We start from the raw sequence: 14,907 nt of genomic DNA, 5'->3' as shown, positions 1-14,907 counted from the left end.
TAGTGAAGATATTTAGAAGTCTGGAATAGTCATTTTAAAAACTATGTTAATACATATTAACGTATATTTGTTATGTAAGAGTAACTATTTTGCCTCTCTTTTTCCCCCATATTCATTTGTTTTGTTTCTTTGATTCCACATATGAGTGAAATGAGATGGTATTTGTCTTTCTCTGACTGACTTATTTCAGTTAGCATAATACTCTCTAGCTCCATCCACGTTGTTGAAAATGGCAAGATCTCATTCATTTTTATGGCTGAGTAATATTCTATTGTATATACCACATCTTCTTTATCTATTCCTCAGTCCATGGGCATTTGGGCTCTTTGCATAATTTGGCTATTGTTGATAATACTGCTATAAACATTGGCGTGCACAAACTCTTAATTACAGAGTGTAAACTGAGGGTTGCTGGAGAGGAGGTGGATGGGGGGCGTGGATTAAATAGGTGATGGGTATTAAGGAGGGCACTTTTTGTGTTGAGCACTGGGTGTTTTATGTAAACTAATATTGTACTGTATGTTAACTAACGGGTATTTAAGTAAAAACTTGGAAAAAACAGTAATAAAGTAAATAACAGATTTCCGCCCTCCCTCCCCCACCCAACCAAAAAGAGTAAGTAGAGTAGAGCATGGATTTTGGAAAGACACACTGAGGGGCGCCTGGGTGGCGCAGTCGGTTAAGCGTCTGACTTCAGCCAGGTCACAATCTCGCGGTCCGGGAGTTCGAGCCCCGCGTTGGGCTCTGGGCTGATGGCTCAGAGCCTGGAGCCTGTTTCCGGTTCTGTGTCTCCCTCCCTCTCTGCCCTTCCCCCGTTCATGCTCTGTCTCTCTCTGTCCCAAAAATAAATAAACGTTGGAAAGACACACTGAAACGTGTCCACTCCCAGCTATGTGAATCTGGCTATGTCATTGACCCTTTCGGAACTCGTTTCCTTGTTTGTAAACTTTAGAGAAAATGCCAATCTCCTAGTTGTGAAAAGTATATAAGGTATCATAAGTAAAACCTTTAAATACAGAACCTACCAGAGACTTTGTGTTTTATAAATACCAAAGGTTATTGTCTTTATTCTCGATTGCATTCACTGGACATTGTGTAGTTGAAAGTTGGACAATGGTTTATTCAGTCAGCTGATAGAAATAAAAAAAAAAAAATAGGGTGAGGAGGGAAAGATCCCTGTTTGCTATTCTTTGCTGCAACCCTCTTCTTGCCCTACCTAGCCTGATAGTGGACTAGTCTCAGAATTTGGGTTTCTGATACATCCGGGAACAATACATAGTCCAGAATAGAAATGGAAGACATGAAGAATGGCTTCATGCAGTAGAACACTTAGAAATTCATAGAATTGGGGCGCCTGGGTGGCGCAGTCGGTTAAGTGTCCGACTTCAGCCAGGTCACGATCTCGCGGTCCGTGAGTTCGAGCCCCGCGTCAGGCTCTGGGCTGATGGCTCAGAGCCTGGAGCCTGTTTCCGATTCTGTGTCTCCCTCTCTCTCTGCCCCTCCCCCGTTCATGCTCTGTCTCTCTCTGTCCCAAAAATAAAATAAACGTTGAAAAAAAAAATTAAAAAAAAATGTACCAACTGAGAGAGTTAATAGCTGAAGTCTGTGGCGGACTCCACAATTAAAAAAAAAAAAAAAAAAAGAAATTCAAAGAATTTATGGTGAAAATTTTTAGCCACATGATTGAAATAAAGTCACAAAATAAAGAGAGTTATCCAGGTCTGGATATATTTCCTTATGTAGTAGATACTGTAAGTCCCTTGTATTCCCTCTCTTTTTTGTACCTAGTCCTGCTTAAATTTCAACAAAGCTGAGGGAAGAAATTATATTTAAAGCAGGCCATTGGCTATGTGTTAGTCATTGAATTTTTGTTGTTTAGGTGCTTGAAGTAGTTGGCTGGCATGAGTCATGTGTTGGCTTTTTCAGCTTCCCAGATTACCGATGTAGGGGCCAAGGGCAGCCTCCCCAAAATGAGCCACACTGGAGCGAAGATTATTTTGAGTTGAAGGCAACTGAGACTTTGCAGGCTGAAGAGAAACTTTTGTCCCTCCCTTAACTACATAGAATAATCTAAATTGGGGGTCTTTCCCAGAATAAGGGTTATTAGCAGAGATAAATTTCATCTGAATGACCCATCTATACAGCAGGGCAAACATCTAATTACCAAACATCTACTCTTCTTTCCACTGCCCTGTGAAGTGCATTCCTTTCCTCTGATGTCTCAGAGCCCTACACCCTTACTCTTAGTTCAGAATGACGTGTATACTTCATTTTGCCTGGCTGCCGTTGGAATTTCCACGTCTGTGCAGATTCCTCGTACATATGGCATTAAATTGGATTTTCTCCTGTTAATCTGCCTCGTGTCAATGTGATTTTAATGCAGCTAGAGGGACCTTGAAGAGGACAGGAAGTCTTGCTCCCTGACGCTGAGCACACCCAGAAATGATTCTCACCTGGTAGAATTCTGATATAATACCCAGAGCAGCAGTGATGATTTGGTTGAGCCTCTCGTATTCGGCCACCACAGCAAACCCCAGTTGAATTCAAAATTAATGGGATATACTTCTCTTCACAACAGTGGTGCCCAGGCTGGGGGTCATGGAGGACTCCATTACAACAAACCTGAAGTTGGGAATTGGGATTAAAGAAATATGAGCGCAATTCAAAGTACTATACCATCCTATCTCACGTGATACAATTATGTTCTAATAGGCCTTGACCTGAGACCAAATGTAGTACAGTATTGATAAAAATTCAGAAGTTTAAAAAATGCATTTCTCCAGCATCATTTAAATTCTATAAATGCTATCTGATACCATGTAACTTTTTAAGACTTTAAACATGCTTTGTGCTCTATTATATTATCACACTCTATACATATGAATTATCCTTTGAATGTCAGTGCTCCCAATGTAAAGAAGATTTAGAATTGTAAATGAACAATTACCTTCATATATATGTTTTTATTTTAATGACTTTAATTTGAAAACACATTTATGGAAAACTGTCTCTCACTGATCTTTCTTTTCCTTTTAGTAAGTAGTATTATCCTTATAATTTAGATGATCACTTATTTATGAACCCAATCTTCAGACAAGGAAGTCTCAATAGTCTAACATTTATATATATGTATATATATATGTGTGTGTGTGTATATATATATATATATATATGTGTATACATATATATATATGTATATATATATATATATACACATATATATATATGTGTGTGTATATATATATATATATAGGCCACCACATTAAAAAAAAAAGAGATTTATATGGAAATTAATTTTGAAAAGCCCTTTCAATAATGTGGTTTTTTTTTTTTTCCAGGAGCTGTAGAAGAAATTATGTGCTTGAACAAATAATTATTTGCATGCTCACTTGAGGTCTGAGAGACTGACACTCCGTATATATAACAAATCAAATGCTAAATAATTGCTGAAATGTAGCCTCAGAACCTACACTTGGCATAAGTCACATTAATTAGAAGCTTCCCGTGGCAGACAACGGCAACCACTATTTAAGAGGTGTTTCTCTTTTTCCATTTTGCACATTGCTATTTCTAGCTTGCACCCACATATGATTCAAGCTAAATATGAGGCAGTAGAATGTGGACTCTCTAAGTCTTCATAAGGGCCACTAGCTTGGGACTTCATTCATTTTTCAAAAATCATCAAAGATCAAAGAAACAGGGCCCTTAAAAACCAAAGTCTACCCTGTGGTTTGTCAGGTAGCCATACTAAACCAACTGTAATGAATTTCTTTTTCTGTATTTAGTTATTAGCAATGAGGATTCAAAATTAGTCTAATGCCAAAGATACACCGGGTGATTCTTCTCTTTGATGTCATACCCTGTATGAAAGGTGAATTTTGAAATCATGTCCCATCTTTAAGACTTAAGCAAAAATTTTTTATGTGTTTCTTTGAGATTTAAGGATGCTGGTCATTTTTGCTTTCAGGGTAAAACAACACATGCCTTCCTCTTATTTTTTGACAGGGACCTAAAATCTTGTCCTTTGTTATACGGTCTCAAAGTATTTGTTAAAGTCCAATTCACATAGAGTGTGTTTCTAGATACTTAAGCACATCCAGCCTTTTCTTTTAGCAGGCTTGTCTAGTACTTACATTTGCTTGTGAAAATTTCACTGAAATGTTTATTTAAATTTTTTAAAATGTTTTTTATTTTTGAGACAGAGAGAGACAGAGCATGAACAGGGGAGGGGCAGAGAGAGGGGGAGACACAGAATCTGAAACAGGCTCCAGGCTCTGAGCTGTCAGCACAGAGCCCAATGCGGGGCTTGAACTCACAGACCGTGAAATCATGACCTGAGCTGAAGTCGGATGCTCAACCAACTGAGCCACCCAGGCGCCCCATCACTGAAATGTTTATTAAGTAATGATGGCCCCTTAGAATTTGCTCTTTCAATTCCATTGCCATTCTCAAGCTCCTTTAGACACATGAAATTTATGCCCTTTTTCTAACCCCCTTAGGTTTAGATCATTGGTGGTTCCCCAAAATGAAATTTTAAGCAATCGTTTCTTTTGGGAGGTCTCCATATAAACAGAATATTTCTTAATCTATTAATTCAGTCTTCAAGTTAGCTGCCTCAGGAAACCTATATGGAAATTTTATTAAGTTGAGCTGATAAATGTGTACCTAATATTTGAAGAGACTTTTGCTTATCTTATGGTTTCCCAAAGCAAGTCTGCAATCTAGTGATTCTCAAAATATGGTTCCTGGAACAGATCCTAGCTGGTTTAGTATGGCTACCAGAGGCATCAGCTGGGAACATGTTAGAAATGCAAATTTTCATGCCCCGCCCAAGATTTCCTGAATCAGAACTTCTGGGGCTGGGACCTGCTATCTGTTTTAACAAGCCCTCCAGGGTATGATGTTCACCAGCGTTTGAATACATGGTAAAGTTTGTATGCGTATTTAAGTCCTCCTGGTATTTAAAGTGATTTAGCCAAAAAAAATTCTTAGTCTCCTTTCTATCTCTCTCCAACCTCTCACTCAAGAAATACATATTCATAGTGAACTCTAAGCAGAAATTTACAAACAATTGCTTTCTCTTGAGATTTTAATTGACTTCCTTTACTCTTTTACTGTCAATATCTGTGTGTGTCCTTAATCCTTAAAATAATAAGCCTTTGCTTAATGCATCAAAGATTTCTTTCTTTCTCCTAGAGAACATTTTTAATAGGCAAATTTATTCCAGCATTTTTCCCTTCAGAAATACTAAATTTTATTTTATTTTATGAATGTATGTTCATCAGACAGTGTACATTTAATGGCCTAAAGTAATGTAAAACCAAGTCATAATGACAAGTCTGGAGCCTAAGTGTCAAAAAAAAAAAAGTGTAGTTAGTAACTGTTAGTTTTATAACATTTCTTAGATGATAACTACTGCTTGGCCAGTGTCAGCTGTAATAATTTGTATTTTGATTCATATTGCTTCAACAACTCACTTTCTTAATTACTGTGTCTTTCTGCAGTGAATCTTTTGAATTTAGCAACAGCTTTAGTCATTAAATGTGTGATGTTGTTGTTGACAAATAGGAACATTATTTCATTATATGAAATCCTACCTTCAAACTAAGGATTTTCTGCATCGTTTGTCAATAAAACCCATTTACAAACTCCTCTGTCTGGCTGTATTATTGATCTGATTCCTAAACTGCAACTAATATGACCATTAATCTGCAAATGGCCATAATTTTAAAATATTTCTGACAAACCATGGAAGGTCCTGTTCACAGTTACTCATCAGTGTCAGGTAAACAAACACCCACTTGTAGCTGAATGGATTTGTTGTAAAGAAAATTCAAGTCATTCAATCAAATACAAAGTCGGGAGTTCCTTACCATTTCGATAAACTAATATTTCCTGTGAAGATGATGAAAAACGAGAAGGCTAAGATGCTCATGAGGATGACAGGGTTTTTATAAGCATCCTTTCTTTTCCACGGGGTCTTCCTGATAGACTAGTGGAAAAATTGATCGTGACAAACCATGGTTTAAGAAGCAAGTGATTTCACCTGGAGTGTTTAGTGAGAAAACCATATTTCAGTGACTCATTTGAAAAGATATACCTTAGCTTCAGGAGAATAACACTTGTGTCCACAGATAGCTTTCGGTTTTTGACACTTCACTGCCTTGCAGAGAACACTACTGTGGTCCTTCATTAACTTCCGGGTTTTAGGGCATGAATGCCATGTTTTACGTAAGAGATCATATCCGAGAATGATGCCATTTGGCTTCCCTGGAGACATCCAATCAACTTGAAGGGATCTGCAATGGATAGAATAATCAATAACTCTGAAAAGACAACATTTAACATTGCTGCCATCGGCCTCATGTACTCTCAATCTTTCAGATTGGTCAAAAGGTCCATTTTGTCAACAACTTCTTAATTAAAAAGCTGAAGGCAAAGAAGTTATATACTAATGTATAATATGCTCATATATGTTACTCCCAGATAATATGTTTGGAGAATCAATGAAAACTAAGTAAGCTTTTGGGAGGATGACAAATGGCAAGAGTCCAGTGATCTCCCACTTTAAATTTTGGAGACCAGAAGAAAGTACCATTGTTTTGGCTAATCAGGAAAATCAACAGAAAATTTTGGTTTCATAAGTAAAATTAAGCCACAAGTAATAAGACTTGGTAAGTAGCGTGGAAATTAGAACAGGTGGCAGACCTAATCTCTACTTGAAATCACCTTCTCCTTTGCCAGCCCAGACTAGCGATGTGTCACATAGTTGCCCAACGATATGCAACTATAAAACCACAGTGGAAGCCTCTGAGGCAATTTCAGCTTTCTTGGCACAGCCACTACTTTTCCCCTTTCTCTTCCTTTCTGCTAAACACGATGTCTGGAACTTCAGTAATCATCTTGCAGCCACTTGAGAAAGATCAAAATCATCACAAAAAGGCCACCATGTTATTTGGGTAAGCTGAACCAATGCCAGCAATAATGTACAATCTCTACAACTATTTACTTAAACTTCTGTTGTTGGGTGTTTTGTTACATATAGCCAAAATAACTGCCCATATTGATAAAGTCTTGTTATCAATAGATAAACTTATCTATTATTAAAAGTAATTGATAAATTAATTTATAAATACAACTTATAAATTTTATCAAATGATAAATGATAAAATTCCTCTCAATACACTGTACTTTGATATACCTTAATTTTAACTTCTATAAACAGACTTGTTTCTCTAGTAATTCTTCTAATGTTACAGTCAGACATGTTTTGTGGTAAGGAAATATAGGAATTGGAAGTTTCCACAACAAATATCTTTACATTATAATATTCTAGGAAGATGTGTGATTCTTAAAAATTGAGCAACAATTTCATTCTAAGTATGGCTATACTTTTCAGGGAGGGGTTGGTATGCAATGAGGGCTTAATATCTGACTAAAACTTTATTGCACTTTCAATGATCTATTAATATTTCATTTGTTGAAATGAATGAAATCAGAACATCAAGCTTTCCAGTAGGAATCAGCCCTGAATAAAATGATTTACTCTCAGGTAATGCTATAGAACTTTAATTCTGCACTTAGGACTACTTGCCAGAATGATACAACCTAAATGACATAGCCGTACTATCTTTAGTGTTTTTTAAATAAGCTCTATAAGCAGAATAGTTAAAGTTTTTAATAAAGCCCCAGAGATTTGGATATGACATATTCTTGCAATTTAGCATGGCAAGGGAAGCCTACTATTTGCAAAACACTAGGTAATGCAAAATAATAATTATTTTTATTCTCATTGTTTTCAGAAAAAGGAGTGGAACTCTGACATGCAAAATTAATTCTATTTTTATAATTCTAGAATTTCCAACTACAGCAACTAACCAAATGGCAAATAGTTATAGGGCTTTTTTATACAGAACACTCCAGTAGGTACTTCGAAGGAGAGCAAACACATATAAGCTTAGTCCCTATACTTTAAACTCTCCCAATAAAAATCTCACAATAACTCATGTGACCACTTTTCTGCCATTGTGCTAAATGGTATTTTTGTTATACCTTTCATTTTAAGAGGAAATATATCTTTACAGGCAAAATTACTGGACCCTATCAGAATTCCAAGTGACATCATATATTAGGAATTCAATTAAGACCAAACATTTACATTAAAAAGCAGCAGTCAAGATAAACCTTGACATTTTAATAGACTGCTAAAAAAAAGAAAATTATTATTTCATTTTCTTAGGGGTACAAACATAACACATTCACTAATAAGACTCTGTAGATAGGAAATTAATGTCACCTACAAGAGAGCAGTTTCATAGGTGACTTCTGTAGTCACCATTATTATTCCAAGGTCTTTGTCCAACTCTTAAAATTAATTCCACATTTTCCAGATACCTCTTTTGTATTCACTGCATAATCAACTACAGGAGAGACTACATTTAAGTGACATTCAAAGGTCTGACTTTTCCACAAAAGCTGATGAACTAGGAAAGTCTAGAAAACACCATGCAGAATACCACACCATTGTAACTTTTCCTTCTAGCAGAGCAAAACTGTGAAGTGAGACTGCTTATATTTTTAGCGATACCATGAACAGTTTTGCTCTTGAGGATCTGAGTCTGAGGCACGAAGGTAAATGATCAAAGAGGAGTAGCGAGTTTAACACCTATACATCTCTCATTAGAACCAAGGAGAGTGACACTGAAAAACCTTTTGGTTGCTGATTTCAAAGGAAAGACATCTCTGAGAAACACGCACCATTATAAACGGAATTGGCGGTCTCATTCCTTTGATGTTTAAGAGCAAAAATAGAAGAAATGTTCTTATACCACAGGAATGAATGTTAAATATTGGGGAAACAAGCTGAAGCTTTTTGGTATAGATTAGTAAAGTTTGCATGCTCACACAGAAAAGTAAACCAACAGCGAATCCTTGAATGAAATATTTTGCAGATTTGTTCATAAAGTCATGATTAGAGTTTATTTAACTCCCAGAACATAAGGACTATGATTTAAGCTACCTTAATAAAGTTTCTGATGAAAACTACTCTATCTACACACATTTTGATACATGGATTCATTGATTATTCAGACATTTCAGTTGGAGTTATTTCCTTTAATTATGTCACCCTGTTAGTAGATTTACTATTCTATCTGTTACTATTATCTACCACTGTAGTCACCACCACTATGATCATCATTTTCAGTCCTTACTTCAAGTATAAACTAATATTGAGGATAGAAAGGAGTATGGGAAAATCATTTCTTTATCACCTACCTTGATACAGGTGAATATTAAAATGTTACAGGTCAGACAAAATTTTATGAAGAATTAGGGTTCCCACTGGTATTCTTCAACATTTTATTCTATTATTACCATTTGGTGAAAATGTTCTTGTTTAAGCCAAAAGAAAAAAAATCTTCATATACCTTAAGATATCAATCTAAATTGCTATAAATTAAACAGTTCTGGATTCCTTGATCATGTTTATGTAGACCCTTTTTTTCCCTACTTAACTTGGTCATTTTGGTCAATTATTTATGTAACACTCACATTCTTCAATTGTATTCCAGATTATGGCTATCATAAGTGATCAAGTAACTTTTAATAGAGGACTAAATAAATGTTGCATGATGAAAATATTAACTCTCAGCTCTCAAATCAAGTCATTGAATATTTATCTATTAGAATGTTTAGCATAACTTGTAATAGGTGAAAAATCAAAAGACAAAATCTGTGTCCTTGAATAATAGGGAATACAAAACATGCAAACACAAAGCATGTAAATGCTATATGGCAATTTAAGTCAAGTATTTAAATGTGTTTAGGCTACAGATATTATAAAAACACATAAGCAAAAGTCCTCTGTTCTAGACTAAACAATGAGGGTATCGTGGAACAGATAGATTTGGACTTGACTTGGTAAATGAGGAAGGGAAGATTCTGTGCAGGAAAACCAACATAAGCAAATGTAAAGGGTGGGAATCAGCCTCAGTGTGTATGGAAGAGTAATGTGACCAACTTGATGAATGAATAAGCTACATCCAGCAAAAGAGGAGGGTAAATTTGAAAAAAAGTTTATGGAGTCCCTCAAACACTGTACTGAGTTTGATAGTGAAATAGTATGATTGTGCACTGTTGTCACTCCTAAACTACAAAGCCTTATTAGAACTGACACCCTGACATGCTAGAGTGGAAGAAACCAGGGCTAGAGAGAAAGGTCAGTAAGCTACATTAGTAACTCAAGTGCAAAAGATTGTTGAATGGGGTTCCGCTCTTGTATGGGGATTTGAACTACAGCCCCAAACTGAGGATGACAGGTAATGAGTTCCTCCTTTTAAACATGGTATTTCACTTCTAAAGGGAACAACAAGATTCTGTTGAATCCCAAGGATAAAACTCTTTAACAGTGACCTGTCACCCAAAACAACCAAAAATAAACAGAATTCTAGGAGAGTTTTAGAAAGTAGGAAATTTAGTGAGTATTTCTTAAGTACCTCCTATATGCCAGCCCTGTTCTTTACTTATCAGCGAACAAGACAGCTAAAGCCCCCTTTTTTCATAAAACTTACATTTTTCTGGGAGAAGAGGGACAGTAAAGAAACACATAAGTGTATCATATGTCAGGTTGGTGGTCTAGGAAGGACTGGTTCTTCTATGCAGAAATTCGACAGAAGAGGCGAATCAAGCCCGGAGGGGTTTCTAGGTGGAGGGAAAAGCTGTGAGGCAACCATGTGCTTGGCATGTTGAAGGGCCAGTGAATCTAATAGGGCTGGATTGGACTGCACACAAGATAGAATGTGGGAAAATGAGATCCTATGGGTATAAGGAGGGTGGCATGGGTGTTTGCTGATGATGTAGGATTTTCTACAACACAGAAACAACTGGATTTGTTTTTGAGTGTGTTGGAAAGCCATCGGAAGTTTTGAGGCACAGAATGAAAGAGGAGTTATTTACATAGTGAAGAGTGGCATCAAACACACGCCCTAACCCCTGCTAACATACCTAGGGTAGGACTGAGGAAGGCATTCCAAATATGTCACTTAGAGAAACTGGAGGCAGAGAAATTGGAAGCCCTTGTTTCTCATGTTTGATACTCACTGAGTTATAGAAATGTCTAAACTCAGTCTGCTGCTGTCCTTGGAGGATAGTAAGGAGTTTGGGGAGAGCTTGACATTGATCTTGACAGTCTATACAAGCAGAGAAAAGGTGCTTGGCTCTCCATGAGAGAATCCTGATGGCTAGGTATTGTCCAAAGTAGCTGCAACAAAAAGGTAAAATAAAGAGTGCCTCATGGCACGGATCAATGAGCTTCAACGGAACCAGGAAATGCCTTGCAAGATGACTAGGCTTGAGCCAGCTTGAGGGTATACTGTTCATGATGGCAGCCTTCTAGGAAGAGGAGACTCCAGCAAGAAGAGTCCTTGGGATGCCCTACTCTGTTGGGACCACAAGAGATCAGCTATAGAGGGCAGCACTCGTGTCAGGGAAATTGACTATGTGGAGATCCTCTTGGGGCCTCTCAAGGGAAATACAACTCTCCAGGAAAAGTGCCACCTGATATGCAGAGGGCTTTGAGGGTTGCCCAGTGATGGCAGTGAAACAATAACATTGAGAGGAGACACACTGGATCAAGGGGGATAAGAAGGAAAGAGCAAGGAGAAGGGAACAGACAAGCTGTGATCAGGCATGAGTCTGTGAAATGGTAGAATCTTTGAACCAGACTTGGGCTTAATAATTTGCTAGAGACAGAAAAGACTTTTTAATACTTGATCATGAATCTCAATTACCAAAGTGAGACTCATAACTAAAAATAATTCAAAAGCTATAAGATGTTTCTGAGAGGCTTTCAAGAGTCGAAGAGAGGACAGCCAAAGGATTATGTATAAGGCAGCAAGCAGTGGGCAAAATGCAAAGCCTTTTCTTCTTTGTATCTCATTGAATTAAGACCCCTGCAGAAACAGGTTACATAAACTTAAATGATGAAAACATGAACCAGGGTGGTGGTGGTGGTGGAAATGAAGAAGAGAGACACATATAGGAAGATTGAGCAAACTCAGGGGATTAAAAAAATTCAAAGATAGATGTCAGTGATAATATGCAGGTGGTGGTGCATCTGTGAAAATGAATGTTGGAAAAGATGATGAGTTAGAGGAGAATGTACCGCTGAGGCTTGAGGTAGCAGATACTACTACAGAAAATCAATAGGCAGCTGCATAGATGAGACCAGAGTTTGGGGGAAAAACAGGGTCAGCAATTTTTGAGACATCAGAATGACTAAAAGTGTGATGTTTGAACTACCTGATGAGGAGGGAGAGTCTTTCTGTTCAGTCTCACAATTAATACAAGGATTTGGAATGGACCCAGTAAAAGAAGGGAATGGGTGTTCAGAGAGCAGGGTACAATGTGGTAGTTAAAGGCCAAAGTGAATTAGGAAGAGGGGGATTTTGCTGAGAGGCACAGTCGGCCTCAGTGACTGGCTTCTACCGGAGCTACAAGAGGTAGAGAACTTAAAGGAGTTTGGGAAGAGAGGGAGGTGAGAAAATGGAGGTATTGGTAGCAGAGTCTTAAGAGACTTGAGGAGAACCTGGGTGGCTCAGTTAGTTAAGCAGCTGACTCTTGATTTCAGCTCAGGTCACAATCTCAAGTTTCATGAAATCACGCCCCGAGTTGGGCTTTGGGCTGACAGCGTGGAGCCTGCTTGGGATTCTCTCTCCTCCTCTCTCTGCCCCCCCGGCCACGATCCACACAAGTGTGCTCTCTCTCTCTTTTTTCTCTCTCTCTCTCTTTCAAAATAAATAAATTAACTTAAAAAATGAATAAACTCGATATTCTATAAAGTCTTTTTTTATTAATTGAATTTTTTAAATGTTTATTTATTTTTGAGAGAGACAGACAGACAGTTAGTGGGGAAGGGGCAGAGAGAGAGAGGGAGATACAGAATCTGAAGCAGGCTCCAGGCTGTCAGCATAGATTCCCATGCCGGGCTTGAACCCACAAACCATGAGATCACGACCTGAGCCGACGTCAAACACTGAACCAACTGAGTCACCCAGACGCCTCTTCTGTAAGGTCTTTTAATGAAACAATGTGTCTGATAAAGAAAACTCACTAGCCATTAAAAATGATACTTCCTGAATTATAAGACTTGATCGGATCTGTACAACAGTAGTAAATATACTTGAAACAATCTCTTTCAAGAGGTCTTCCTGTATCCTTTAAAGACTCTTAACAGAGGGGCACCTGGCTGGCTTAGTCCAGTAGAACATGCAACTCTTGATGTTGGTATCATAAGTTTGAGCCCCATGTTGGGCATAGGGCCTACTTTAAAAAAAAAGACTCTGACAGAAATTCCAGTCCAAATTAAAATGTGTCTCCTGTTGTCCATATTGGTGAGGGAGGAAGTTTAGAATATGGGTGAAGAAGACTTGATGTGACATATTATATCTACAGCCCAACATCCTCTCTATTAAGAAAATAATAAAATAAATCATGATCTAATTTTTTTCACACAAAATATAAAATTATTATTTCAGTGCTCAAGCTGTCAGTCACTGAAAAATATCAGAGAGGGAAAATTAAGGATAGAAGAGATTCTCTGATAATACAAAAAAAGTCATACTATATAAAAAAAAATAGAGGCCTCAAAGTTTCACCCCGAATTTAGTGAGGTAAAAAGAGGAAAATTCTTATTCCACAACCTAAAACCTCTTTTGCCATATTCAACCCCAACCTAAGTCATTTGAAAATTTAAGGGGATTTATAAATGATGATAGTGGTGTAACCTTCATTTAAAGACACACAGCCTGTGCTGATTTCATAAAGGTTTCTGAAAAGTTGGTATGTAAAAATATCATTTATATCATTCAGTAGCTTCAGGCAAATTTTCCAACAATTATTTGCGAATGCTACAAAGACGTTATACCACAGACTCCTCGTCAATAATACAGCCCTGAATTGATTTGGAACAGAAAAAACTGCCATGGTGCCAATTAAAGACAATGAAAGACATGATCTGTGTTCTCGTTCTGCCTTCCTTTGACCCTTTCCCCTGGAAATGATGCATTTTGGAATACTAGCAGTAACTAATAAAATCTCTTTCTTGTTGACGTTCTTCTTTTTTTTTTGCTTATCTATTTATAGCTAAAAAGGCAACCCAATACAAGGGAAGCTGTCAGCTACTGTGTTTGTCATATTTCAGTCAAAGCCAGAGCCAGCCAGCTATCAACATCCACCGTAGTCTCTACATTCTCAAGGACCAGAATTAATGAATTAACTATTGATTAAATTCCACTCTAGCAAATCCACCAAGGCAAATAAATGAACTACCCAGGGCACATGTAGGCCATGGCCAGACATGTCCGGGCTATCGATCACTAGTTAGTATTCTTTTGGGATATAGAAGCAGCTGATGATAATATGACAAGTATGGAAAATGTGATGTAGAAACAGAGTTTGTTTCTGGAGAGGCAGCTTATAGAACTACAGGGGCTCATGTGCTGTTTCCACATTTGGGTGCTATGGTGTCTTTGGGTTACATGTAATGGGAAAAACATGTATGAGTGGTTGTACTGTAGATGTCATGAGTCATAAGTTAAGGCCAAAACAAAAACGAGTTGAAGCATCCCATGCATATAATCAGACAGTCTGATATACTATCTGTATATGTTATTACAATACATGACAGGTAAATGTTACAGACTATTGTGCTTTACCAAAACTAAACAATCTAAGAAACAAATGTCTTATTAGAAACCAAATTATTTTAAATGCTATAGAAGTTAATTCAGTCTACTGACATTTTCTGGAATAATTTCACATTTGATTTTGCTCATTGCTAATATAAAAGAGATTTTTTTGAATCAAAATAAAAATATAACTAACAAGTATACATTGCCAGACATATAA

At 37.2% G+C, this 14,907-nt stretch overlaps 1 protein-coding gene across 3 annotated transcripts in view; it reads right to left on the bottom strand.

The window, feature by feature from the left end:
• Positions 1 to 14,907, bottom strand: part of USH2A (usherin) — a 742,577-nt gene that overhangs the window by 192,938 nt on the left and 534,732 nt on the right. For all 3 annotated transcript variants that reach the window (XM_045455771.1, XM_045455772.1, XM_045455773.1), the window contains exons 48-49: positions 6,101 to 6,299; positions 2,454 to 2,622 (exon numbers count right to left, since the gene is read on the bottom strand). In XM_045455771.1, the coding sequence (XP_045311727.1) occupies positions 2,454 to 2,622; positions 6,101 to 6,299 (368 nt within the window). The remainder of the gene's footprint in view (positions 1 to 2,453; positions 2,623 to 6,100; positions 6,300 to 14,907) is intronic.

Source organism: Leopardus geoffroyi, chromosome C3 (genome assembly GCF_018350155.1).
Source record: "Leopardus geoffroyi isolate Oge1 chromosome C3, O.geoffroyi_Oge1_pat1.0, whole genome shotgun sequence".
Taxonomy (NCBI): Eukaryota; Metazoa; Chordata; class Mammalia; order Carnivora; family Felidae; genus Leopardus; species Leopardus geoffroyi.
Note: the sequence above shows the minus strand (reverse complement) of the source record. Positions and strands in the feature narration are given on the sequence as shown.